General features: G+C 31.8%; 1 protein-coding gene across 1 annotated transcript in view; it reads left to right on the forward strand.

Annotated features, from left to right (window-relative positions):
- Positions 1-22,507, forward strand: part of LOC124530947 (endonuclease/exonuclease/phosphatase family domain-containing protein 1-like) — a 36,992-nt gene extending 14,485 nt beyond the window's left edge. The window contains exons 5-6 of the mRNA XM_047105320.1: positions 12,444-12,608; positions 21,979-22,507. Of these exons, the coding sequence (XP_046961276.1) occupies positions 12,444-12,608; positions 21,979-22,214 (401 nt within the window). The 3' untranslated portion in view covers positions 22,215-22,507. The remainder of the gene's footprint in view (positions 1-12,443; positions 12,609-21,978) is intronic.
- The last annotated feature ends 4,396 nt before the right edge of the window (positions 22,508-26,903 follow it).

Genomic DNA, 26,903 nt, shown 5'->3' on the forward strand with positions numbered 1-26,903 from the left:
GTTTCACGGGAATTCCACAGGTTGATTATAATAATTGTAAAATTAAAATGGCGCATCAATCAATCAATCAATCAAAATAAGCTACCACCGGTTCGGAAAGTAGATTCTACCGAGAAATACCGACAAGAAACTCAGCAATTACTCTTTTTTAACATTTAAAAAATACAAAGTCATGTTAGTTAAATATAATTATTTAAATTAGTATATCCGCTTGGAAGTCAACAGTTATTAACTCCACGCTTTTTTATCATCTATAAAATCTTGTATCTAATAATATGCTTTTTTACCAAGGTATTTTTTACAAACGATTTGAATTATAAAACGGCAAAGTTAAAAATATCTGCGGAATCAAAATGGCGTATCATCGTATCTCAATATATATATTGTCAATATACCATAAGTGAGATACGAATTGAATCACACTGCAGATGCTTGCAATCTATTTAAAACATTAAAAAAACTACAAATAAAAAAAACGATCGTTAGTCACGTCTGCCATTGGAAGCGAATGTGTCACATTTTTATTGACCCATCGTGACTGCATGGTACTGAGGGGTTGTTCGAAATTGAATTTTATTACCGTGTCGCAAAATTTATTTTACGACATCGCAAATTATGGACTGGCAACTTTACTATTGGTTTTAGTGCACTTTAGTTGCATAAATAAGAAGTACTGAAATCGAACCGCAGTTCTCTTAATGTTTGATTTATGTTAATTTCAAAAAACGTTGAGATGTAATACTTTAGACAAAGTTCATTAGTCAATACGTGAGACTAATTTTTTTATTTAGTTTAACTCTCTATGCCATAGAGAGTAAAAACTAGAATAAAACTTATATCATTTTCCGCGAACTTGGATTTTTTAGTCAAAAACAAGCAACAGCAACTCTTCGCACTAAATTTTTTTGTGACTTAATAGACGATACCAGAATATTTTATGTTCCTAGTATAAATAAACAAAAATCTCCTATTAATAAATATGTTTAACCTTAACGGAACCAGCTTGGGTTTAAAAGTATTCAGTGGGTCACGAAGGGGCTGTGGGAAAATTATCGGGCCATGGTAGAACAAACTTTAGGAAACACTGCTCTATGGAATAAGCAATTCGATAATTTTTGTGTAAGGTAACACTGAATACAAAAAAGCTATCTGTGGCATATTGTTTAAAAATATATATCTTTTTCTTCGGAAAATTCCATTCGCAAAACGCTGTAAATCGAATTACGCTGATACGCTAAATTGATACACGTATCCTTTATATGCTGTTTATATATATTACTAGTAACCCGCCCTTCGCACGGGTGCAAAACTGATACTAAATATACTACAGAATTTGTTTTGTTACGACATCAAATTAGAAACTTCTAAATTTATCAGTGTTTCTTTATTATATTGTCCATGTCCTATACAAAATTCGTTGCGTAAATTTAAAGACCTAAGCCTACATAGGGACAGACAGCGATAAACCATTTTGTTTTACATTATTTATATATTATATGTAATATACATTATGGTCAATGTTGCACATATCTTTTCGACAGTTCACGATTATGTTTTACTATGAGTTATGACTTTTTGGTTACATAATTAACAGTTTCATTGACAATAGAACTAGCTGTGCAACAAAATGTGTCCTTACCATAATATGAATTATGTTAAGGACATTACATAAGCACTATCATATGTGGTCATGAATTCATAATAATTATCTACATAAAATTTGACGTTTTATTAATTTACGACTACTTTAATTAATAGTATGTGAATATAAACAAGTAATATTTTTATATGATGGGATAAATAATTTTATATTACTTCTTACATTGCTTCGATCGAAATTCTGCCGTGCACAGCGTGATAGAATATGTTCCCTCCCCTGAATGGAAGAGGAGGCCTTATCTCATCAGTGGGAAATTTACAGGCTGTTACTTTACTACTACTTTTTACATTGTCTTTATTGTATGTCTTTTAATGACTTATAACTGTCCAAAAGAAGGACGCGAGTGATAAAACGCTGAATATGGTAAGGTAAAACTATAAATATACTGCAAGATTTTGTTAAATAATCATAATGATAATATCATATGATAACAATTAGATAATTGAACTGGAACAATATAGGTCTCAATATATAACAACACAGTCATCAAACGAACTATAGATCAGGTAAAGCTATCCTAACAAGGCTAATCATCAATCATGTGTTAATATATAAATATATTATTTCTTATGTACGAATTGATGACAGTTTCCGCACGAGTCTTTGCTCAAGCGTGAAGAGCCACGGCAACGGCATCAGGCACTGCGTAGCCTTATGTATATGATCGCTTCTGATATTTATGATGATCGATTAAATTAGATGTGAAAGCGTCACAAGCAGATAAATAAACAAAGTCACTATCACAGACATATATATAAATTTTAATACTGTTTTTTTTTTTTTTAAAAGAAAGTGTAAAAAGTTTTTATATTTAAAGAATTATCCTGAAAAAAAACAATACTCGTCCGATATTCTCATGCTTCAGTTAATAATAACATTCCTTCGTAACATCGGCATCGTTATACAATGAACAATTCAAAATCATTGGGTATTGTTATTAGCATAATTGGCTCAATTCGTGCTTCATTGGGAATTGATTAAGAATCGTATATGTTTGCTATTCATCATGTGTTAATTCGTCCGAAGTCTGTTTCTATTCGAATGTTATTTCCATGATTGTAAAAGCGACTGTGTGTTAGGAAAATGGAATTATTCATATAATTGAAAATCTATTGTTTTCGCAATGATCTTCAAATTTACCAAAAAGTAGATTAATATTAATCTCTTCTTATTTTCCTATTTCCTTGATTGAATGATGTATTGTAGATCAAGGAAACTTCAGGTAGTATTTAAGGCCATCCGCCTGTCTGATTCTGAATTATCACACGTCATCTCACAAGTAACATTCTTTCCAACGATATCGTCTTTCACACAATCCATCCATCGTTGCCTTGGTTTTCCTCTACCTCTATGTCCATCCACATCCATGCTCAAGGCTTTCCTCACAATATGTTTCTCATTCCTCCTCATGCCTGAACGATTCTGAATATTTGAAATAATAAACCGTTATGTTAATTTCTTACACAGTATGCTGTTGACATTTTTATAAACGTCATTATTTTCCTTATATACGAAGCATTAAAGTCCAAAATCGCGTGTAGTTATCGTGGAAAGAAGACCGTCACGTCAGTGGCTATTTAAGGCGTTCAAAGGTGGCGATCTGCATTTGTACTGAGTTGCATATTAATTGTACTTTTTATAGTATGTTCTAGAACTGTGTCAAAAGCGAAGGGCTGGGTATGTTAATAAAACAGATTCGTATCAATCGGCCATGTTGTCTTCGTGTAGTTTTGGTAGTAAGACCTGTATTGATATCAAATTTTGTCATATTAACCCTGAATAAAGATTAATTGACCCTGAAATTATTATAAAAATATAATTAATATTTGCTAGCAATAGTTACTCGTTTTTATAATGTAACAACTAAAATACATATGTTATTGTTATTTAAAAAAAAAGATATTCCCGTAAAATTGGACTTGACAGAAATTTACATTGACTAGGTACTATAAATTATGTATTGAAAGTGTCAAAAAGAACGCGTAACACGATAGATGATTGATAACGTTTATTTTATGTAGAGGCAAACGTCGGTGTCCATATTTGATTTAAAAAAATAAATGTCTTACTAAATATAAAAGATAAAAGTATACAATGCTTTACTATTTCATTAAAAACGACTAGAAACTATTTACAAAACAAATTTATTCTGTTGAAAGTGAATGAAGGGAGTTTTCAACGTAACAATTAAATTTAAGCCATAATTAATGTCACGCTCAGATCAGTTTAGAGATTTTGTCTAATATTGGGATAGCAGCTATAGACAGTTGGGTTATATAGTATATATAAATACACGTAAGCTTTTGGATGTTCAAATGATATTAAATAATGAATATGAATACAAACGATACACGTGAATGTAATCGATATCTGACCCAGTTTAAAAATTCCAACCTTTAATTAACTTTTTGTCGCTTTCAATGTCGATGCCTTTTTCGCTTTTGGCCACTTTCGAGGGAATTTTTATTCATATTTATCTTATAAACGTAAAAATATATGTCCTCTTTTGTTAATTTACCGTAATGAAACCTATGAATAGGTTCCTATTAATTTGATACCAGGACAAAGATATATAAATGGGATACAAGTTGTCGCCCGTGGCTTCGCTGTCGTTTTATGGGTTTAGTTGTCATGCGTTAGGCAAAAAAGCCCCATGTCGTTTCTTGGAGTTTAATTTTACTTCATACCAAATTTCATCAAATTTGGTTCAGTGGTTTAGTAGCGAAAAAGCGATAGAAAGGGTTACTTTCGCATTTAAAATATTAGTGTATATCAGTATAGATAAATAATAATGAAGTAACGTAAGCACATAAACTATACATATAGATTCTGTACATAATATCTAAATTCACCTAAATGATCGGCACGATAAATGTCTTCCTGTTTATCATGAGTGAGTTAAAACGAATGACGTTATTTTAATACATAAAAATACTTTATGCAAAGGTTGTTAAATATCATGATGGCAAAATTATCGTAATTTTTTTTTTTATAAAAGTTGTTTTTGACTTTTTTAATAAAAATATTTAACTATATTGATTGCGATCGACCCACCCCGCCTTCGCCCGGGTGCAATACAGATATTTAATATACTACAGATTTTGTTTATTTACGACATCACATTATAAACTTCTAAAAATGTCAGCGTTTCTTTACTATATTGTCCATGTATTATACACAAAAACCTTCCTCTCGAATCACTCTATCTATTAAAAACAATAGCATCATAATCCGTTGCTTAGTTTTAAAGATTGAAGTATACATAGGGATATAGGGACAGAGAAAGCGACTTTTCTTTATGTTATTTAGTGATTATGTTTGTATGCGATGATTTGTGAATTTTTATTTTTCTATTTATGCCGTCCTTAATCAATTGTTAAATGTTGCCTTAGAAATTGTTAAACAATTATACAATTTAACGCAGTTAAGTATCGATAGATTGAATTAATTAATTTTGTTTACAATTAATTAATCGTAACAAAAATGACGATACCGATAGCTTAAGTACCCGAGTCGTATTTTTATTTCATAACTATTATCATTAATACCTATTACTTGTTATCTGTGCGTAAAACCGGATCAAGCTTTATTTAGGCATTATTTACATATACTTTATACTACTTATATACCTCTAATTTATATTTGATTATAATTTATAATGTATACTATAAGTCATACATCATTTTTTGTCTATTCTTTTGCTGTTGAGGAGTTCTTTCGTCTGGAGTCAATGGAAGTAGTATTGGTTCATGTGTATAAAAAAATAATTCTTGTCAGAAGTGATCCTAAGAATTATATAATATGTATAATGAGAGGAAGTTTTTCAAATGGCAATAAAAGCTATTAATAATAATACAGTATGCATTGTTATATCTCTAGATAACGAAGGTATGTTTATTATTATTATACAAGAAAACATGAAATCTATACTCGTGAAAATGAGATTAAAAAATATATATCCCGCTGAGTTTATGATCTTTCTCATCCCTCTTAGGACCGAGGTGTTAATTTCCGAAAAGGTGGTAGAATAAGCAAATGTAACCAGTTTCATATTGGATAAAGATTTTTGACTTCGAATTGATTAGACACATTTTAAACCGTTGCAGTGTATTTGATGTGCGCAGATCTTTTTTTTCACCTGACGTTTCAATGGCGTTACATCACTAGGTCACGAGCTGTATCAGCTGATGACTGCCTAAGGTCGTGACCATGACATAGACAGGTGAACCGCGAAGTCACAGTCAAAATATTTCTCTACATTTGCGTTACGCTTGCTTCAAGATTCTCAAATCTATAAGCTTAATATGTACGCTTTGTCTCAGCGAAATTCTTTCTTTATAATTATATGGTTAATCAATACATATAATAAAATTGAAGTTTCTTTTTGTTATATTCAAATTGCCCCGCTTTACTCAATGCGTATGTATTTATACACGGTACATATACAAAAATAGCATTTTTTTCAGTTTTTGTCTGTCCGTCTTTTTGTTCTGGCTACATATAAGGCGTAACTTAGACTAAAATAATATTTTTTTTGTTAAATTCAAAAGCGTACAAGGTCGTGGGCACAGATATTATGATAAGTATATTTACTTGGTTATGTCGTTTCCAATAGTGTCAAAACAGTCAAGTCGACGGAAAAAACCTCAGTATTGATTGTTATTGCTAATAATATGTTAATTTATTACTCTAATTGTTATGTTAATTTAAAATCATCCTTTTTATTGATTGCTATTGTTATTGACATCAACAATTTCATGAGTCGGTAATTCGTCTGCCCTGAAGCATGCCTCGTATGAGGTATAGGTACATACCTTACATGTACACTACACAGCCTTGATATCCGTATAATGAAGACCATTTTTCTTTTTCCACATATATTAAAATTGGAGTTTCTGTTTGTTATATTAAACTAAGAATAACATATACCAAAATAACATTTTTTACTATTTTTGTCTGTTTGTTTGTTCCGTCTAATCTCTTGAATAGCTGCACTGATTTAGACGGGACTTTCACTGGCAGAAAGCTGATGTAATGAGGAGTAATTTAAGCTACAATGACAGTTTTTTTTTTGTTAAATTTAAATGCGCTCGAAGTCGCGGGCTTAGCTAGTATACTATAAAATCATAAATTTTACTAGTAATAGTGATACACATATCATAAGAATATCTAGTGATTGGTTGATATCTTTAATAGCCTTGTACTTGACTTGGCTATTATTTGTTATTATATTATTTCGTACTTAAGAAGTAGTATTTCTTATCAGACGCTTTGTTCCACTACAAGGAAAAATACTGCCCTCATGTGTAAAAAAAAATGTCACTTCACACAGTATTTGCTTTATACTACATTATCACCGCAGCAAAGCATTGTCATCATTATTAAACATTTTCTAAGAGGTAATTTAACAGGTTTAAACACGTGATCTTTTCATTTAATCATTTAATTTTATGAGTTAAAGGGAAAAGTTATGCGCATTATATGTCGACATTAAAACCTCTTTTAACATTGCAATTAATTAATTATCTGTTGAATTATATCACAATAACACTTCAATTCGCAAGCGTCACCATGACTCGTAATGTATAATAATCGACTTCCGTTTTGAAATACAGGAAACTGATGCATAGCGACATTGAAATAATACGTTTTTACTGAACATGGAAGTAATATTTAAAAAAAGTGTTTTTTTTTTTAGTATTTAAAAAATAACAGTAGATTGAATGTTTTATTTATAAAATTTTAGGGTGTTGGTTGTCAGGTGTTAAATAAAAAAAGTAACCTATTTCCTTTCTCGGAGTTCTAGTTTGCTTCATACCAAATTTCATCAAATTCGGTTCAGCGATCTGGTTTTGAAAGAACGACACACAGACAGACAAAGATACTTTCACATTTATAATATTAATATAGATTTTTTATTAAAGTGCCTGACCATCACCAACGACAAATATGAAATTTACTTAATTTATATAAACCCTGCTTTCTCAAAGAAAATAACATCAACAACTTACAATAACATGTTTATAAATCCTGTATCACCAATTCACTCTTTGAAGTCAAAAATATCTGAGTAATTATTATATTATATTATATAGAAATATTGCGGTGTCCAATAATAGCTGTAATATTTTTTTCTTTATTCCTCGTGTTTATGTAGGTAATGGTTGTCGCTGATTCTATCAAATTTACCATTTCTGCTATGAATAAACATAATATTATTGTAAACATATGTATGTGATGCAACTTTAAATTATGTACGATCCCACTTTGTTAATTATACCGAGCTCAAAATATATGCATGTATTGCTCTTGTCTTAGAATTTAGACGGGTTAGAATATTTGTAACATTAACTAAATACTAACAAAAAAATATGGCGTAAGAAATAATATCATATTACATAATTGACACAAAAAGGGAAATCATTTATATATACTAAAAATAAAAAAAGACCTAAAATTGGTTCTTGTGGAATTCCCATAAATACGCTACACTTTAACTAAGCAACTCTCAAAAAACGTCGTATTATATAATTTATTTCTATTTTCCGTATAAAGTGACGAGACTTATTAAACGCGCTGCTGAAGGGACACTTAGCAGTATAAGCCGATTAATATAATTTGTTAATTCTTAAATTATGGAGAACTAGCTTCAAAGCTTCAAGCAAAATTCTGTTTCATAATAATAGAATTTTAAATCTAAATGAGATCATTAGTGTAACTACAGGCAAGGGACATAACGTCTTAGTTCGCAAGGTCGGTGCCGCATGGATGATGGTAAAGGTGGCTAATATTTTTTACAGTGACAATGTCTACAGGCAGTCTAGCTGCCTTTTTGTTACAAAAGATTAAAGTAATACATATGTATAACCTATCAATTGAAAAATAAATCATCAATATCTAGAAACAGAAACATACAAGAAGTAAATGTATTTTTTTTTTCAAGTCATTTACAAATACTAAACCAAGATTATGTCCGATTGGACACGTGTTCTTTTATCTACCTGTACTGTACTAAAAACAAATGTTGCCATGTGTGATAATTAAAAATTAATCACATATCAGTAGAGTAATTAAGTTTTATTATTACTAGCACGCAGACTAGCCATGGTTAATTTATAAAAGCGATACATCAGGTATTGGAACTACTAGTTATTTTACTTATAAAATAATTGATAATTATTAATATGTACTCATATTTCCATAACGTTATTGTGGAATGTCCGACATGCTTCAAGATTGCTACGGTTCATTGGTTCCCATTGTCTCGGAGGACTCGTTGAAATAGAGAAAATCAATAAGTTATATAAAATTAAATTAGTAACGGTGATAATGGAATATTATTATTAAATTTTGTATTAGCAACACTGTATTTGCAATGCATGCCAGGATGGAATCAATTCGAATATCAAAAATTTGAAAATCGAATATTTTAAATTTGATTTGTAAAAAAGTAAGAGTTCGAATGTATGGAGTATATATTAGAAGGCTATACTGCTATACTAATATTATAAATGCGCAATTTTAATGTTACCTCTGCACGCTTAAACCGATTTAGATGAAATTTGGTATGGAGAAAGTTTGATTTTCGGGAAAGACATGCTATTATTCGCCCCTTGGGGTATTGTGGTGTTGACGATTTGTGTGTGAAGGTAAAGTTTTATGAATTTTGCGCAGGTATAGCCTCAGATTTAGCTAGTAGAGTATATATTCGAATGTATTAAGAATAAGCAATATGCATACCGGTTATTCAAACGACAAAATTCAAATTGACAATCTCTAAAGTATTGTACACTAGCGGCTTCGCACGGGTGCTTTTTTCTGACATGTTTCACAATTGTCGTTCTATATCAACTTGTTGACATAAAAACCTTAACAAATTATATACCTAAACCTTCCTTACGAAACTCTCTGTCTATTAGTGAAAACCGCATTAAAATCGGTTCAGTAGTTTTAAAGTTTATGGCGAACATACTACGGCCAGGGTCTTTGTTTTATAATATGTGTGTTTAGAAAATAGCAGTCGAAAAAAAGGTATGTTTACCCAAAATTTTCTGTAATTAATTATTACGTTCGTATTTCGACAAATGGACGAATTAATGAATTCGTTAATAACCGAAAAGTTCAAGACCGATCGAGACATTCGATTAATAACGGCCTTCGGAATACAACAACCTTTCATCGTTGATACTTGTGTTACCGAAAGTATTTGCTGCTGAAACACGTGATAGTTTTGAAACCCTGAGCCTGATTTGATTAAATTAATAATTATCGGTTATTGTAGTATTTATTTAAATGTAACTAGGAGGGTCTAGTTCGGTTCGGCTTCACACGGGTACAATACTTATACTACATATACTCCTTCTATCAATATTTTTTTAAATAATCAATATGAGACAACATCACACACATTAATCTGATCCCAATGTAAGTAGCTAAAGCATTTGTGTTTTGGAAAATCGGAAGTAACGACGGTACCACAAACGGTGACCCAAAAAAACATAGAAGACTAATGGTAATACGAGCGCACGCTACTCTACCACGGAAGTTGTGAAGTATCTATAGTCCATAATAATAGAAGTTTACTTGGTGATTGGGCGCTGTACAGGCCTTTCTAGATTGGTACCCATCAACATTATACCACCAAACAGCAATACTCAGTATTGTTGTGTTCTAGTTTAAATGGCAAGGGAACAAATGAACTACAGACGCAAGGTCTGCCAGCTTAAGTTGGCAATACATTGATACAAGCTAAGCATGGCAAAAAAACTTGGTGTCAATGCTAACTGGCGGTTGTGACCTTTTATCATCAGGTGGCATATTTACAAGATTGCTTACCATAATAATAAAGAAATGTATCGTGTACAATGACAGTCTAATAAACAGATATATTATACCCATACTTAACAACAGAAAAAAGTGCGCGCCGGGGGCCGTTTATTTTACATTTCGTTACAAGTAAAAAGGATAGCTTGATAAAAACAATAAGTAAAAGGGATAACTAGATGTTTTAATTACGCAAAACGTATTACTACGTAAAACGACTAAAGGCAAACGTCCCAATTAGGACGTTTTCTAGTCCTAACTTTTTGCGCATTAATAATATATCTGTTTACTAGAACATCATTGATAGTGTAATCTTTGGCATTTATGATAAATCTATTTGCTAATAAACATTGTTGTATAAAAATATGGTTTAGTTTATTTGAATGTCGGCTCCATTTAAATAGACGTGTCGATTCGAACTATGGCGATATCCGGACATAACATCCGACCACTATCGACGTAGTTGAGTGCCGTAGGTTTTATATTAGTATAATTAATGTTACCGGTGACAGGACCTTTTGTGTAATAAGTACAAAGTACCTGTCAATCATTTGTTACTTAACCAGAGGCGCGGTTTGGCTATATTTCGCTTTGAAGTATTAGTAAGCCAGGATTATGACTGTCTTAAACGATGCCTTAATAACTGAGCTTAAGGATGTATAGTTGTTTATATAAATGAGTTGTGTCTTATTCAATGATTAAAATGAAAAGTTTATTTTGAGACAAATAATCGCAAAATTTAAAACCGCTACTGGGATAATTGCTATGATTGAAATACTAAAGATTACTATTTGTACATTGTGTGGAATTATGTTATATGTGAAATGGTTTATGAATGCAGTGAATTATTTATTTGTTTCAAAATCAAAATATACGCTATTCAAGTAGATTTTTACAAGCACTTTTGAATCGTCATTAACCAAATATGTCAAGTGAAACTACCATCGGTTTGTAATGTACATTCTACTGAGAAGAACCGGCTTGAAACTCAGTAGTTAGTCTTCAACATTTAAAAAAACAAAGTCATGTTAGTTAAATACAATTATATATGTACGTAATAAATGCTGCTTGGAAGTCAAACTAAATATATAATAATACTCTACGCTTTTTTTTCGTATGTATAACCTTGTATGGAATAACATGCCGTCTATAATAATTCTTTACATTTTGAATTTATGAAACGGCAAAGTTAAAAACGTCTGTTTTTAGCGATTAGGAAAAGATGAGGCAGTAATCGCCTTATTGGTTCGTTGCATACATTCGCGCGTTGACGGTGAACATCATTGGAGGCCTGACAAGTGTCAAATTGCTTTTATTCAATTAGCACATTAGCATTCAATGTTTATAAATATGAATTGGTTTGAATCCTTAACGATATGGGTGTTTTAGCATTAAGACAGTAAGCGTACACAATCAGTGATTTGAATAAAGAACATATTTTAATTTTTTTTTATCTTAAGGAAACTTGGTATGGACATATAAGGCGCAGAGTGGAGATATATTACTAAACTCTTTTAGTTGAATTGATATAGAAAGGGAGGAAAAAGGACGACCTAAGAAAGCATAGGTGGAGGGTGTAAGGAAGGGTATGAAAGAGATGTTTTTTAATATACGTATGGAATTATATGTATACAAAATATTAAATACAAAGCGGTCTATGATTATTTGTGACGTCATAATGCTAATATGCTAATGTTGATAACATCGAGTGTAAATATTAATTAATTGTCTGTCACTCTTGTCAAGTCCGTGAATATGTACAGATGCAGACACAAATGTCACGTCGTAATGTGCGCGCACCTCCATACACATTCGGACTCGACAAGAGTGACGAAACAGTCACCGTGACAAAAGTTACCAGTGCTCGCTAGTTCTAAGATCTCAGATAAATATCGTTCCTAGTGATTTTTTGGTCATCAGCTTTAATTGTAATTTATTTGATAAATTTAATAATTTCCAGCGTTCCTAATATGCGACCGTCCGGTTGTAATGGTGAACGTGCAATGCAAGGATCGTTTGAGCGAAGAGGACGGCGTTAGGCTGAGCGAGATAGCAGATCTCGCCCTCGCTAGCAAGCTGCAGCTGGCGTTCTTTGGTGAATTCGTGAGATGGGATAATTTGAGATGTGAGTATTATACTATATATTTATACTAATGCCCGCGACTTCGCTTTCCCTAGGGGTTTGGTTGTCAGATATTCGACAATAAAATTAGCCTATGTCCCTCCTTGGAGTTATAGCTTGATTCACACAAAATTTCATCAAATTCGCTTCATTGGTTTGGTCGTGAAAGAGCGACAAACATACAGACGGACAGAGCCGAACTTTCAGATTAATGAAATAGGTATAGTTTTTTTACATGATAACGATGTTATAAAACAACATTTTATTTTTATTATATGCTTGTATGTTATGTGTGTTTATGCTAATAATGATCTAGGTTATTTAATAGTAATGTTAAAGGTTAATAGGATTAATTAATATTAAAACATAATAATTAATTCATTAGTTTTATTTGTCTGTGTTGTACGTATTCATGACATGATTTTTTGATGTGAAATTTGTTTTTTATTTAACAAACTGACGTCGTAATCATTATGGCGTTTAACAAACACTTATATTGATAGCAAATCCTCTATGGTATAATTCATTTTTGTTACATTTAAAGCTCCTTACATAAGATAAAAAAAATAACCAAACGGATTTTTTTTTTGACTTAGAATAGAATATATTAATATATCTTTAAAAAGAACGTTAACTTTATTCGTATAATAAAATTAGTGTGTCTTTGTAACATAAAAATACCCTTTTTTACTCAAATTGCATATGTATTTATACACGTTAAATATACCAAACTAACATTTTTTACAATTTTTGTCAGTCTGTCTGTCTGTTTGTTCCGGCTAATCTCTGGAACGGCTGGACCGATTTTGACGGGACTTTCACTGGTAGATAACTGATATAATATGGAGTAACTTAGGCTATAATAATTTTTCTTTGTTGTTAATTTTTGTAAATTCAAACGTACATACAAGGTCGCGGGCACAGTTGGTTAAGATTAAAATTCATCATCAAAAACACTCACGCATAATTTATATATTCTCAAGAAAAGTCTCATGAATAACCTTTAAATTCCCACGCTTACTCGAACACTCGGCTTTTAATAATAATAATAAATAATAAAAAGCCTTTATTAATCCATGACATAGGTTACAGTAAAAAAAAAGTACAATAAGCTAAATAAATACTACAAGCTATCAAGCTAAATATGTCCCCTTTCGGGTATAGGCCTCCTCCAGTTACCTCAATTTTTTTCTGTCGGTAGCTGTTTTCACCCACTCTCTTCCTGATACTTCTGGTATGTCGTCGACCTAGCGAGCTGTTGGTCTGCCATTTTACCTTTTTGCTCCGGCTTTTAATAAACTGTACTTTAAATATTATGATGTTAACAAAATACACTTAATATTTTACATTCATTTAAATATGAGGTAAAAATGTAGCTACTATTTAAAAAGTTTCAAATATTTACACGAAGTATTAGTTTAGTAGTGTGAGTGATCATAATGTAAAGTATTCACTAGTGTGAGTCATTTATTAAAATCCGGGAATGTTTTATATATAGATGATTTCTAGTAAGATTTAAGGAAAACTAACGATAAAGTTTGTTGTAATCTATTTTACTATTGGAAACATATCCAGTATTCTCTTCTTTGTATATTAACAGTCCAACAAGGGTCATTTTCTGAACAATGGACCCCAAACAGTTATTGTCTGTGAAGGTTTGAACCTGTCTTAATATAATGTATGTTCTAATATGATGAGTACATATACAAAAGTAATTTTTCTACGATGTTTCCTTTAGTGTCGATTACGTTTTTTTATATAACTACGCGTGATTGATTTGAACCTGCAATCTTTGTTAAGATTCTCGTGTTCTAATCACTGTGCCCTCTTAACACATCCAGTATAATAAATACAAAAAAATATACAGTATCAGTTATTGTTATAATATTTACAAACATCACAGCATGATACTTTCAAACAAATGATTGACGTTAGCGATGCTTTGTTCTTGTTTGATGATAATAGCAGTTAATGAATAAAACTAATGTTATAAAAATATAAACACGACCTCCGTGGTCGAGTAGAGCGTACACCGGTTTTCATGGCTACGCCAGTCCGAGTTCCCGGTTTCGATTCCGAGTTAATGTTGAAAATTCATTAGTTTTCTATGTTGTTTCGGGTCTGGGTGTTTGTGGTGCCGTCGTTACGTCTGATTTTCCAAAACACAAGTGCTTTAGCTACTTATGAGAGTAATGTATGTGATGTTGTCCCATATATGTCCCATAATGCCCACAAGGTACCCCTTCCTATTTAACAATAACGCTCTTTACACAATTTTCAGATTAAAACATCAACATATTCTTGTTTTATATAATAGTTGACTTTTCTCTACTATAACATGCATGTATCATATACGTTTATCTTCCCTAAAACGCCCTGTTTATTGATAAAAACCCCCTCAAAATTCGTTCTGTATTGTTAAAGATTTAAGCGTACAGACAACGGGAAGTAACTCCATTAGAGACTTTATATAAAAGCATTCGCATAACAATACGTTGCAGAGTTAAGCAAAAGGGTTGTGTTCTTTAATTCACGCCTTAAGGCGTAATTGACTAAATTTAAAGACATTTTTATTGCTAGTATATATTGGTCGAAGTATCAAAGAGTTTAATTCGGACTTATTTATTTTTTTTATCGTCCATGCTGGCCACGTCAGCATGACATAGAACACATGACAGCCGAAAAGTGATTTTTCAGGGTATATCGACAAGAGAGATATTACGAAGTCAAACGATTAGACTTACATATATTTCAAATAATTACCATCCAAATTCCAAACTCCTATTGGAACAGCGTGGTGGAATATGTTCCAAATCCTCTCCTTAATGAAGAGGGGGCCTTAGCTCAGCAGTGGGAAATTTACAGGCTGTTACTTTACTTTTTTTTACTTCTTATTCTATATTTCAAATATCATCATGTTTGATAACGAGTTGATGGCTAACTCCTCGTTTCATTTGGATCAAAGCTTGTAATTTACAACAAAAACAACAACAGCCTGTAAATTTGTTGTTTCTGGAGGTTTCTCCACGACGTTTTCCTTACCGCCGAGCTCGATATGAATTATACACACAAATTAAGCATATGAATAATCAGTGGGGCTTGCCTGGGTTTAAACCCGCAATCATCGGTTAATATGCACGCGTTCAAACCACTGGGACATTTCGGCTCTAATTGTATTTGAAGTGACATAATTATATTTATCCGAATTATGATAAAGTCAAATGTTATGTCACAAATGTAACGTACAAAGTGGATTTACGCCGTAACCACTAATCCGGTTAAACTGCCTCGCTGGTCTAGTGGCTAGCTTGTATGGCTTTACACTGTGAACAGATGTTTGCATCCCGGGATAGGCTTAATAACATTATTAGAGGTTTTCTTTTAAGAATTTGTCAGTACAAGCTTAGCAAGTTAACGACTCAAACACATTTGTCTTTACCGATCGCCCTCCAGTAATGTAGTACCTTTGTTTCACATATGTGTGTGTCAATTGTGCCGTCAAATGTTTGTAATATTCTCACCTCTATCAAATCTTAAACTCTTAGTACCTTTTGAGTCTAAACATCAAATCATTGCGACGCAATATGCCAATCTTGATCGGTAAAGCAGACTATCGCTCATACTGACACAAAAATAGACCTTAAGGTGACGAACCTTTTCTTACCCTGACTATACATTAGGATGTACGTATGTGTCGAAATCCTTCTTCAAAGAACGGTAAGTAGTGTAGAGCATATAGGAAAGACCCTTGGCGAAATGGAAACCCCCAAACACTTAAAGCAAGTGACGTTTCTTTCGTTTATTTTTTTTATTATGGCTCAAAATATATGCGCCCTAAGACATAAGTTGTACTTAAGATATTCCTTTATGAACATAATATATTTTTGCACCGGTTTCTATCTCCACTCCGAAGTCGGTTCGATTTTCGTCCGAGTCGATGTAGAAAAACTTCATTAGTTTTCTATGTTGTCTTAGGTCTGGAAGTCTGCTATCGTTACTTCTGATGTTACATAACACAAGTGCTTTAGCAACTTACATTGGGAACAGAGTAATGTATGTGAAGTTGTCCAATATACACAATAATTAATTTTTATATTTTATTTTATTAATTTTTATATTATTAACGATTTTTGAACTCGTTGAAATATAATTTCATGACCAAATATTCAGCGGTTTTTGCTTTGATTCGCGTTTAAAAAAACTATATATTTATGCCTTCTATATCGAGAACAAATGATAAGCTTTATATCAATTTCTCAAGACGATGTATATAATAAGAAATTATTTCAATGAATAATTATGACATAAGTACTGTTTGTTATCATCGCATTAAGATAATAATTAAAACCATACGTATAGGTAATGAATTAACATTATCGATTATATTTTACGATATACAAATTTTCTTTAAATAGTTTTTGTTTTGAATACCTAATTGTTTCAATTCACCGTATAGCATTTAGAATCTTCTGAAAATTACTTGATAGGCTTAATTATATTAATACATATGTACACACACATATACACATCTTAACACACATTCTAGTATATACACATACATAAAAAACACAAACAATAAAAAATTTCATTTATACGCATATATGATATTTTGGTATTACTAATCTGTATTGAGTTACACTATTTTAATTTAGGACTATATCGACGGGTCCCAAGAACAAAATCTTATGGAAAAATAAGACAAAATCGACTTTATTGTTAATTATTAACCTGTATAACATTAACTACACGGTAGTGTGTTTGATTGTTTGATTTGATTGAATGACCTTTGATCAAAAAACCTTCGAAATTTATTCATCAAACGAAATTATTCATAAACATAGTTTGTGTAAAACAAAAAGCCATCACACTGTAAAGTAGGAATTTCGCTGATACGATATTGTTCTTGGGACCCGTCGATATAATCGTAATATATAAAACACTAGCGAACCGCTTCGGCTACGCACGGGTGCAATACTGATACTATAGATACTACAGATTTTTTTTTATTTACTACATCATATTAGAAACTCATAAAATTATCAGCGTTTGTGAACTATATTGCTCATATATTATATAAAAAACCTTCCTCCCGAAACACTATATGTATTAAAAAAAACCGCATCAAAATCCTTTGCGAAATTTTAAAGATCTAAGCATACATAAGGACAGACAGCGGTAAACGACTTTGTTTTATATTAGGTTATGATGTCTGAATCATTAATATGTGCAAAGTTTGCTCCTTTGCGATAATGATGACTGTACGATAATACTGTTTACATTCGCAATTATATTAGACAAAGATGTTAGCTAAACACAATTATAGCGCAGATTAAATACAAATATAGTCGGGTTAAATATTTATTTATAGAAATTGCGACAAGGAAATTGTAACGAGGTAGCTTAATTCGATACGAAACAATTATTATATAAATCACTCGAGTACTGATTCGTAGAGATATATATATATTTTATATAAGACGAGAATTATTTTAAAATGTTTATCTAAATAGGGCCTTAAAACACCTTTAGTATGATATTTAAGGTCAATTTATACCTACATTGATAATGTAAAGAATAGTTAATATTTCTTACAGCTCATTGTCTATGGGTGATGGTGACCACTTACCATCAGGTGGCCCATATGCTCGTCGACCAACCTATATCATAAAAAAACCTCAGGCAGTTAAATAAGAAACGTTATGTCATCGTATCGTGTTATAATAATTATTTCTGATATACTTTTGACGATCCATAAGGAAAGGTTAAGGCATCTATTTAAATGAAAAGAACTATTGATGTGATCTTAGACTTCTATACCAGTTGTCTGGTATTCAATATTAATGTTTGGAATTATTATAATTGATTAATATTAACAGATATATACAAGTCGAGATCGTAGCGTGTTTAGAGAACAATCTCACAGATACATGTACAATTATTTTTAACGCTTTTGATGTACTTAATTAAAAAACTACTATTAAATTGGAAAACCACAATTATTAAAGTAATTTTAATTAGTATGATAACTTTATTTGTACATATTGTACATTTTATGTTACATTTACTAGCGACCCGCCCCGGCTTCGCACGGCCATAATGCTGTAGGTGTATACTGTTTTTTAATACACATGTTTAATGTACATGTATTATATATACAATCCGAATTATTATATCTATTATAACAACCGCATCAAAATATGTTGCGGAGTTTGAAAGATTGCTTACCACTGTATGCTTAGTAGTATTACTAAGCATACAGCGGTAAGCGACTTTGTTTTATACTATGTAATGATATATCTAGATATAGTGTCGCTAAAATAAAAAAACGATACAACTTTATAATATTGGCTTGCGTGACAACTACGATTGAAACTGGCGAAACATCATATGACTTTACTAGTTGCATGTACACATATGTAAACTCAAATAATACAATACATTGTACATGATGATAGGACTTTGTGCAACCCCACTCAAGTAGCTACAACCCACTCATCAGATATTCTATCGCCGAACAGTAGTAATTAGTGTTGTTGTGTTCTGGTTTGAAGGGTGAGTGAGCCAGTGTAACTACAGGCACAAGGGACATAACATCCTAATTAAGGTCGGTAGCGTATCGCCTATGTAAAGAATGGTTATTATTTCTTACAGAGCCGTTATCGTTACCTTCAGGTGGACCATTTGCCCACTGCATAAAAAAAATTGCAGTGCATTTTATGTGTCTGCTTTTAGTGGTAGGTAAATTCAGTCTGTCAATTTTAAGTCAATCTCCCACTGATGGGTTGAAGCCTCCTTTCCCTTTGAGAAGAAAGTTTGGAGCATATTCCACCATGCTGCCCCAGTGCGTGTTAGTGGATTCACATGTGGCAGAATTTCGTTGAAATTAGAGTTAATTTCACGTTCTTGATAACCTAATATTATATATTTTAATGACAGTATGTACGTTTCGTATGTAATTTAATGTATCTCTAACGCGTATGATAATTGTTCCTCGCCGTATAGAGACTCTTTGTTCATCCAATTACGCATCTACAAACATCTGCTTAGAATCTCGGCTGAGGTTAATTGGTGCGACCTTCGAAGATTTTCATATTCGATCACGTGGTACGATTCGATGATTAACTCGTAACATAACATGACGTATTTATTTATTTACAAACTAAGCTGAATTAGTTGACAAGGTGAAGGCTAGAAATAACAATGTAATACATAATCAAATTAACGGATCAATATGGCGTCTGCGTCTGGGTTGGGTAAATAAAGTCTGTGTTTTAGATTTTATGTATAATTGTTGTTAGAATTAGCTGTACTTTCATACATACATACTTTTGTAATATTAATTTTGTAAATAATATTTGCGTTTTGATCGCGTTCTTTTTAAAAATAAAGAAAAACATATTATGAAATAAATATATAAATAAAAATTAAAATACACAGTTTAATAAAACGCTTTAAATAATTAAGAATAAAATATCAAATGACTACGTTCTACGAAACGGTCGTAAGCAATTACGTTTTGTCGTGAGCAACTCTACATTTACTGTGAAAAGTAATATAAAGATTGACCCATTTGGCGATACATCCAGCTCCAGAGTCGAAAAAGAACTTTAACCTCTGACATTCGCTATGAAAGATCTAAAAATAACCCCAGCATCCATTCGCTCGAAATTTCTATGCAGAAACTTTTGATCAATAAACGCCTTCATTACTATCTATTGAATTGTCTGGTTGTCTAGTGACCTAGTTTAAATCTATTCAAGTGAAAATACTGAAAATATTTATCAAGTGACTTTAGCTATATCGTTTTCATAAGCCAATATTTTACTAATTCACTGATTCTATTGATTATCTTTTATTATTAATAGGATTACAACAACAACAGCCTGTAAATTTGCCACTGCTGGGCTAAGTTAGTAATTTCTATGAAATTAGACACATGCAGTTTCCCTCACGATGTTTTCCTTCCCCGCCGAGCACGAGATGAATTGTAAACACAGTGGTGCTTGCCTGGGTTTGAACCCGAAATCATCGTTTATGATGCACGCTGGGCCATCTCGACTCTTAATAGGAATATTTAAAAATATTGAACAATACATTTAATTCATTAACATTTAACATTACGTAAATTTAATGGTATGACCCGCGATGCCATTGAAACTAAGTCGATTGACTCCGAATATTTACTGTAATTTTCTATTAATTTGTTTACATTACGTTTTGTCAAATGTAAATCAATATTGTTGATACCTACTTATTGTTAATAAATTGATACTTTTATACTTACAAAATGTTACCTGCATAAGAACCAGCATGGATAGGTATTTATACAAATCGCTACCCGATGTATTTTTCATATTAAATACTTAAACATATATATAAGAATTCGTCACAACTATCATGCTCTTTAGTAAGTAGATACCTACCTATATTTTTTTTATAAAAAAAATTATAAAAATTATAGGTAGATATCTACATACTGTGGTATATCTTATGCCTCCAAGCACATACTCTACCCACATTCCGTGTATAATTCGAATTCGTCCAGCAGTTTTGGTGTGATAGAGTAAAATCAAAATAATCAAATTTTTAATAAAAGAGAAAATATTAGATAAGATAACATCAGTAAGATGTCTTCAATCTAATATCTACAGATATAACTCTATATGTTTCTTTGCTCAGCCGTATCTGTAATTACGCACGACACGACCTGTAGTTGAGACACGGTTCAATCAGACGGTTTATTACTGTTTTATTATACGGGATCGTTAATTAATAGATAGCCTTGAAACTATTTATCATAGACCTGTGAGTTCTTACAAAAAAAAACGTAAAAATATTTTTTTATTTTACAATATCCTTCCTTATAGAATACGATACTAAATATATGTAAAATGACAAACCTCCTTTTGAAAATAAAATAGTTTATTTTTGTTATCGTATTGATATTGTGCTGTTTAGGTACCATTAAATATCAACTAAGTGTAACTAATAAAGATTCGGTCTATATTTATGTATATACAATATTTATGTAACTTAAATATAAATGGCCACTGAAAACAAATAGTTGCTGCCTTTTACATAAAATTAAATGAATACTTTGATATTTCTAACTGCCAACACGAAATTCCAATAAAACGCTGATATGACATTTGACCCAGTTATGATTTTCAGAAATACTTTCTTAAGACACAGTTAGTGGAAATAGGAAAATATGATTACAAAATTGATTGGAATTGAGGCAGGGAATTTTCATGTTATTCGCATTTAATCCCTAATAATATTATAGATTCGTATACGTATACGTATATATATACGTATGTAAGTATACCTATATAATTAAAAAATATATACAATGAACGTATTTTTGTTTCAGCGTTACAAAACTGCGAATCGCTACTGGACCAAGCAATCGTAACCTCTGTGGACGCTACGCAGACGGGCCAGAGCGTTATACTCTGTCCTGGGACCATAGACAAAAGCTACTTCAACGGCCATTCGGGTGTTATCAGGAGTGGCTTGTGTCACCTTGCTATTCCGCGAGGCTGGTCATGGGGAGGGCCTGCGTCGCCATTTTGTCCCATCTGGGTCGAACTAAAAGTGCCCGATTGACAAAAAATAATCGTCGAAATTAGTAACGATTCATACATTTACTGTGCGACGACAGCACACATATTGTTATAACAATTCTTTTTATTCCATTTGCTATTCTAGGGCGGCCATATTTACCAAATGTCACTTTTGCCGCCAATTCCTACTTCTTTTATTCTCTTTTTCTGACCCCGATATTAATTTATTCGCAGTAAGCACAGATTAATGAAAAATATATTTTTAATATTCAATGCCATGTTTACAATTCTTAAAAAATAATAATCGATTTATTGTAAGAATATTCTGTATATTTTCTGTACATTTAGTTATTTATGTAATATAACAGTTATTTTTATTGATAAAAAAGAGATGTATTTCTGTATATACATGTATTTTTAAACTGTAACTGTAACCGAAAGGTGTTTTATTAAAATATTGTTTTTTTTTTTAATTTTAAAATTTTATTTAGTGAGATGTACTTGCGTCCTTTTTAGCCTAAATTATTCATAAATATCATAATTATACTAAAATACTGTACGTTTATCGGGATTTAAGCTTAATACCGTATTACATTAAAATTTTTAAAATAGATTTCTCAATTTTGACTTTTTCCGAACTTTTCCAAATTTATGAAAAGTTGCCAAATGATATTATGAATTTTTCAAATGTGTCAAGAGAATTAAATAATAGACATTATAGAGTTTTGAAATCGATTTGACGTTTAAGCTTAGCATTTTGTAGGACTTCGTTATAAATCGTTTTAAAATGAAATGCTAAAATAAAACAGCGTACCTGATATGCTTTGCTTTTTAGAACGTGATGACGTCATCCGATACGATAATTTTGTCGGACAATGAATCGATATCGGAATACTTTTGGAATCACGAAAGTTAATTTCGCCGTTTTTGCCTGTAACGATTTTATACTGCAATTTTGAATGCGTAACGGTTTTAGACGTTGGGTCTGATAACGGATATCGTCTGAACAGTGAATCCCCGGAGTATTTGCAAATTACAGGCTCCAATACACTTTTAAAGTTGTCAAATTGTAAGCGTATATCGATGTTTTATCGATTATCGTATCGAATGACGTACTAACGTTCTTAGGACGTTAAGAATAATGAAATATATAAAATAAAATAGAACGATTTTCATAGAGTTTGAATCACGAAAAACATCTATTTAACTAGAGAGATCTATTTAATATTTTTGTATTATTGTATGAGGAATTGATCTCGTATTTATTAAATAATCTCGGAGAATGTAACAAATATTTAAAAGTCGAAAAAGTTCCTTAAATAGTTACTAATGATTTAAGGGAATTCAAATAAATTAAAAAAAAGTTTTTTTGTAAGTGTAATAAACAATTTATAGAGCGCATGTCATCTGTAGTCCGTTGTGACAATATTGAGAGGGCATAGACAATATCGTTCAGTGATTATAGTCAAACATTAATAAAAAATGTGTAAGAATAATACGCGACATAATGTAATTATCCAATATATACTACAAATGTTGTTATGCAGGTGTTTAGCTAAACTTGATTTAATCGTTGAAAGAATTGCTTGACTAATGCAGTAATGATTAATTATAATAAAGCCATTATAAATTAATATTTAAACAAATAATTGTTATTTTAAAAAATAACTAACCAATAATACAAAAAAAATAAAGCATCTCTCGCTTTTTATATTGTATAGTCTGTGGGTCTATATAGCTCGCGGTTCATATGCTCTACAACTTGTTTATTTACAACACTCACTAAGGTATCAATCGCAGGCAAGTAACAGACCAAATTGCCTTCCAATATGTAATAGAACTAAACTATGTTTAAATTATATTCACATATAATTTGACTTCGGTTAAATCTGGAAGATGTTTGTTACAACAAATTAATGAAATATTACACAATGACTTGAAGTAAATTAAACCAAAATTACGAATTTACGTTCATTTGACACATCGTATGTCGTATTTTTGTCGCATTAATTATTACCTATTTTGTGATAAAAAAATTGTAATTTATTTTTTATGTTTATTATATTTTAAGTGTTATGTGTTACCGTGGTGTAATTTATTTGGTGGATTGAAATAAATAAATCAGAATTGTATTATTTTTTATTTTCGTACAGTCCCATAATTTGATATGTCGAGCGAAGAAGGTATTACTCAAATAATGTTTTAATTATTTTCTTAAGTGATTCAGAGTTCAGCCACAATAAATCTTAATGTAATGTCTCAGATAGATTGACTCCCTAACGGGTCGCCTTATGGTAAAAGGTCACCCTTGCCAATAGAGATATTTGCCAATACTTGGTGGTAGGGCTTTGTGCAAGCCCGCCTGGGTAGGTACCACCCACTCATCAGATATTCTACCGCTAAGCACCAGTATTGTTGTGTTCCAGTTTAAAGGGTGAGTGAGCCAGTGTAATTACAGGCACAGGGGACGTAGCATCTTAGTTCCTTAGGTTGGTGGCGCATTGACGATGTAAGGAAAAGTTAATATTTCTTGCAGCGTCATTGTCTATGGGTGTTGGTGTCTGATGACCACCTAACATCAGGTGGCCCATATGCTCGTCCGCCAACCTATTCCATAAAAAAAGAGATTGGTATTGCGAGAAATATAATATCATCAATTCTGCACCAATCATGGAATCTAAATTGTTATATCGCTTTGAGAGAGATTCCAAGTAGTCTTGACCTGATTCATTCACCCTACAAACTGGAACAACAATAAGTTTGGCGGTAGAATATCTGATGTGTAGGTGGTACCTACCCGGACGGGCTTGCACAAGGCGCTACCACATCAAGCAAAGTTATAATTTGCTAATTACACAGGTCTGCGACCAAAAAACTGCATAGGATTTTTTTACATTTTCTTACAGATTTTAGCCTCCCAAAAACAGAAAAAATATTCAAATTATTATATCACATAAGTTTTTATGTACATATATTGCAGTTTATTTGTTCATTGGTAATAAACATATATGATTTTTATTTGATAATTGAGAAGAAGCACCTGAGCTGTTGGCGAGATTAGAAATGTTTTAACATGTTGAGACAAGTCTAATGACGTATATCGCTAAGAAAAAATCTTTTTGATTTGGAATTCCTATGATGAGGCGTGAGCAGAAAAATCACACCACAGACTTCTACTTCTGCTCAGTTGACGTAAGGGGATTCAATTCAAAAAACAAAAGAAACATAATTTATCCTAATGTTGACGTCAGCTATACGTCCAGTGCTCCATAGCTCCGAGATATCTATCCCGCAGCCACCTTCCAGTTTGGATGAATACGCCAGTGAGTTGGAGGACGAAGCTACATTGCCGGCTCCGGGTGAATCAAGCTCAGATTTAACTTTTGACGAAGAAGGATGATTTGTAGGGACTTCAAAATACTGACAATGCTTTTGGGTCAGCAGGCAGGCTATATTAAATACCCATGCTTCTTGTGCTTGTGGGATACTAGAGCCAGAGAGAACAGCACTGGAAAAAAAGTGATAGGCCTTCCCGAGAAACTTTAAACCTGGAGAGAAAAATGTTATAAACACTACCTTGGTACCACCAGAAAAGGTTTTGTTGCCCCCTCTCCATATCAAATTAGGGTTGATGAAACAATTTGTAAAATCGCTGCAAAAGGATGGAGACTGTTTCAAATATATATGTACAAAATTCCCGAAGCTCTCAGACGCAAAGTTGAAAGAGGGAGTTTTCACCGGCCACGACATAAGAAAACTTTTAACGGAAGCTTCATTTGTGAAAACTATGAATGAGAAGGAAAGAGAAGCTTGGGTGTCGTTCAAGGACGTAGTGCGAAAGTTTTTGGAAAATACTAATGATCCCAACTATAAAACCATTGTGCAACAAATGCTAGCAGAATACGAAGCTCAAGGCTGCAAGATGAGCTTGAAGGTCCATTTTTTATACTCTCACATAGACTATTTTCCTGAAAACCTGGGAAAAGCTTACAGTGAAGAGCAGGGGGAGCGATTTCACCAGGATGTCCGGATATCGAGAGAAGGTAATAAGGGCGCTGGGATGTCACTATGCTTGCTGACTACTGTTGGCTGTTTAAGCGAGAAACTGAAGATGAAAATAGGAAAAGGACTCATCAAAGTATCAAGCAAAAGAAGAAGAGGTTTAATAAAGAACATGAATAAGTATATGTATTAAATTAATGTATCGTTAGCTTTTAAAATAAATACTTATTATTTGAAAATTTTGAATAAAAGAGTCCTTTAACCATTTTTTGTATTTGAATTTGCAAAAAATTCTTATGTGATAGAAAAAAATGGCCGTCATTTTTGGAATCAGCGCACTTTAAAACATATAATTCAGTAAAAATTTCTCCTGCAGCTGACAATTTTTTTTTTTTCGCAGACCTGTGTTATATGTCTCCGAGAAAACAAAATGTTGAATTATTATTAAATAATATTTCCGATTTCAATAAGATTCAATTTAATAAGATTTTATCCCTCTCACACGAGTATATATATACATTGCACTCGTAGAATGCATTTATATTTCATGCCTACCGAAGTTTATATTTGAATGTTGGATTTGTTCATATAATATAATAATTAATATGGTTAATAAACTACCATTATACAATAATAATAATATACACAACAATATCATAATATTCGTAATGAATGAACGAGTGAAAATAATATTCCCATGATGACATCAAATTGGATACGAACTATTTTT

Source organism: Vanessa cardui, chromosome 7 (genome assembly GCF_905220365.1).
Source record: "Vanessa cardui chromosome 7, ilVanCard2.1, whole genome shotgun sequence".
NCBI lineage: Eukaryota > Metazoa > Arthropoda > Insecta > Lepidoptera > Nymphalidae > Vanessa > Vanessa cardui.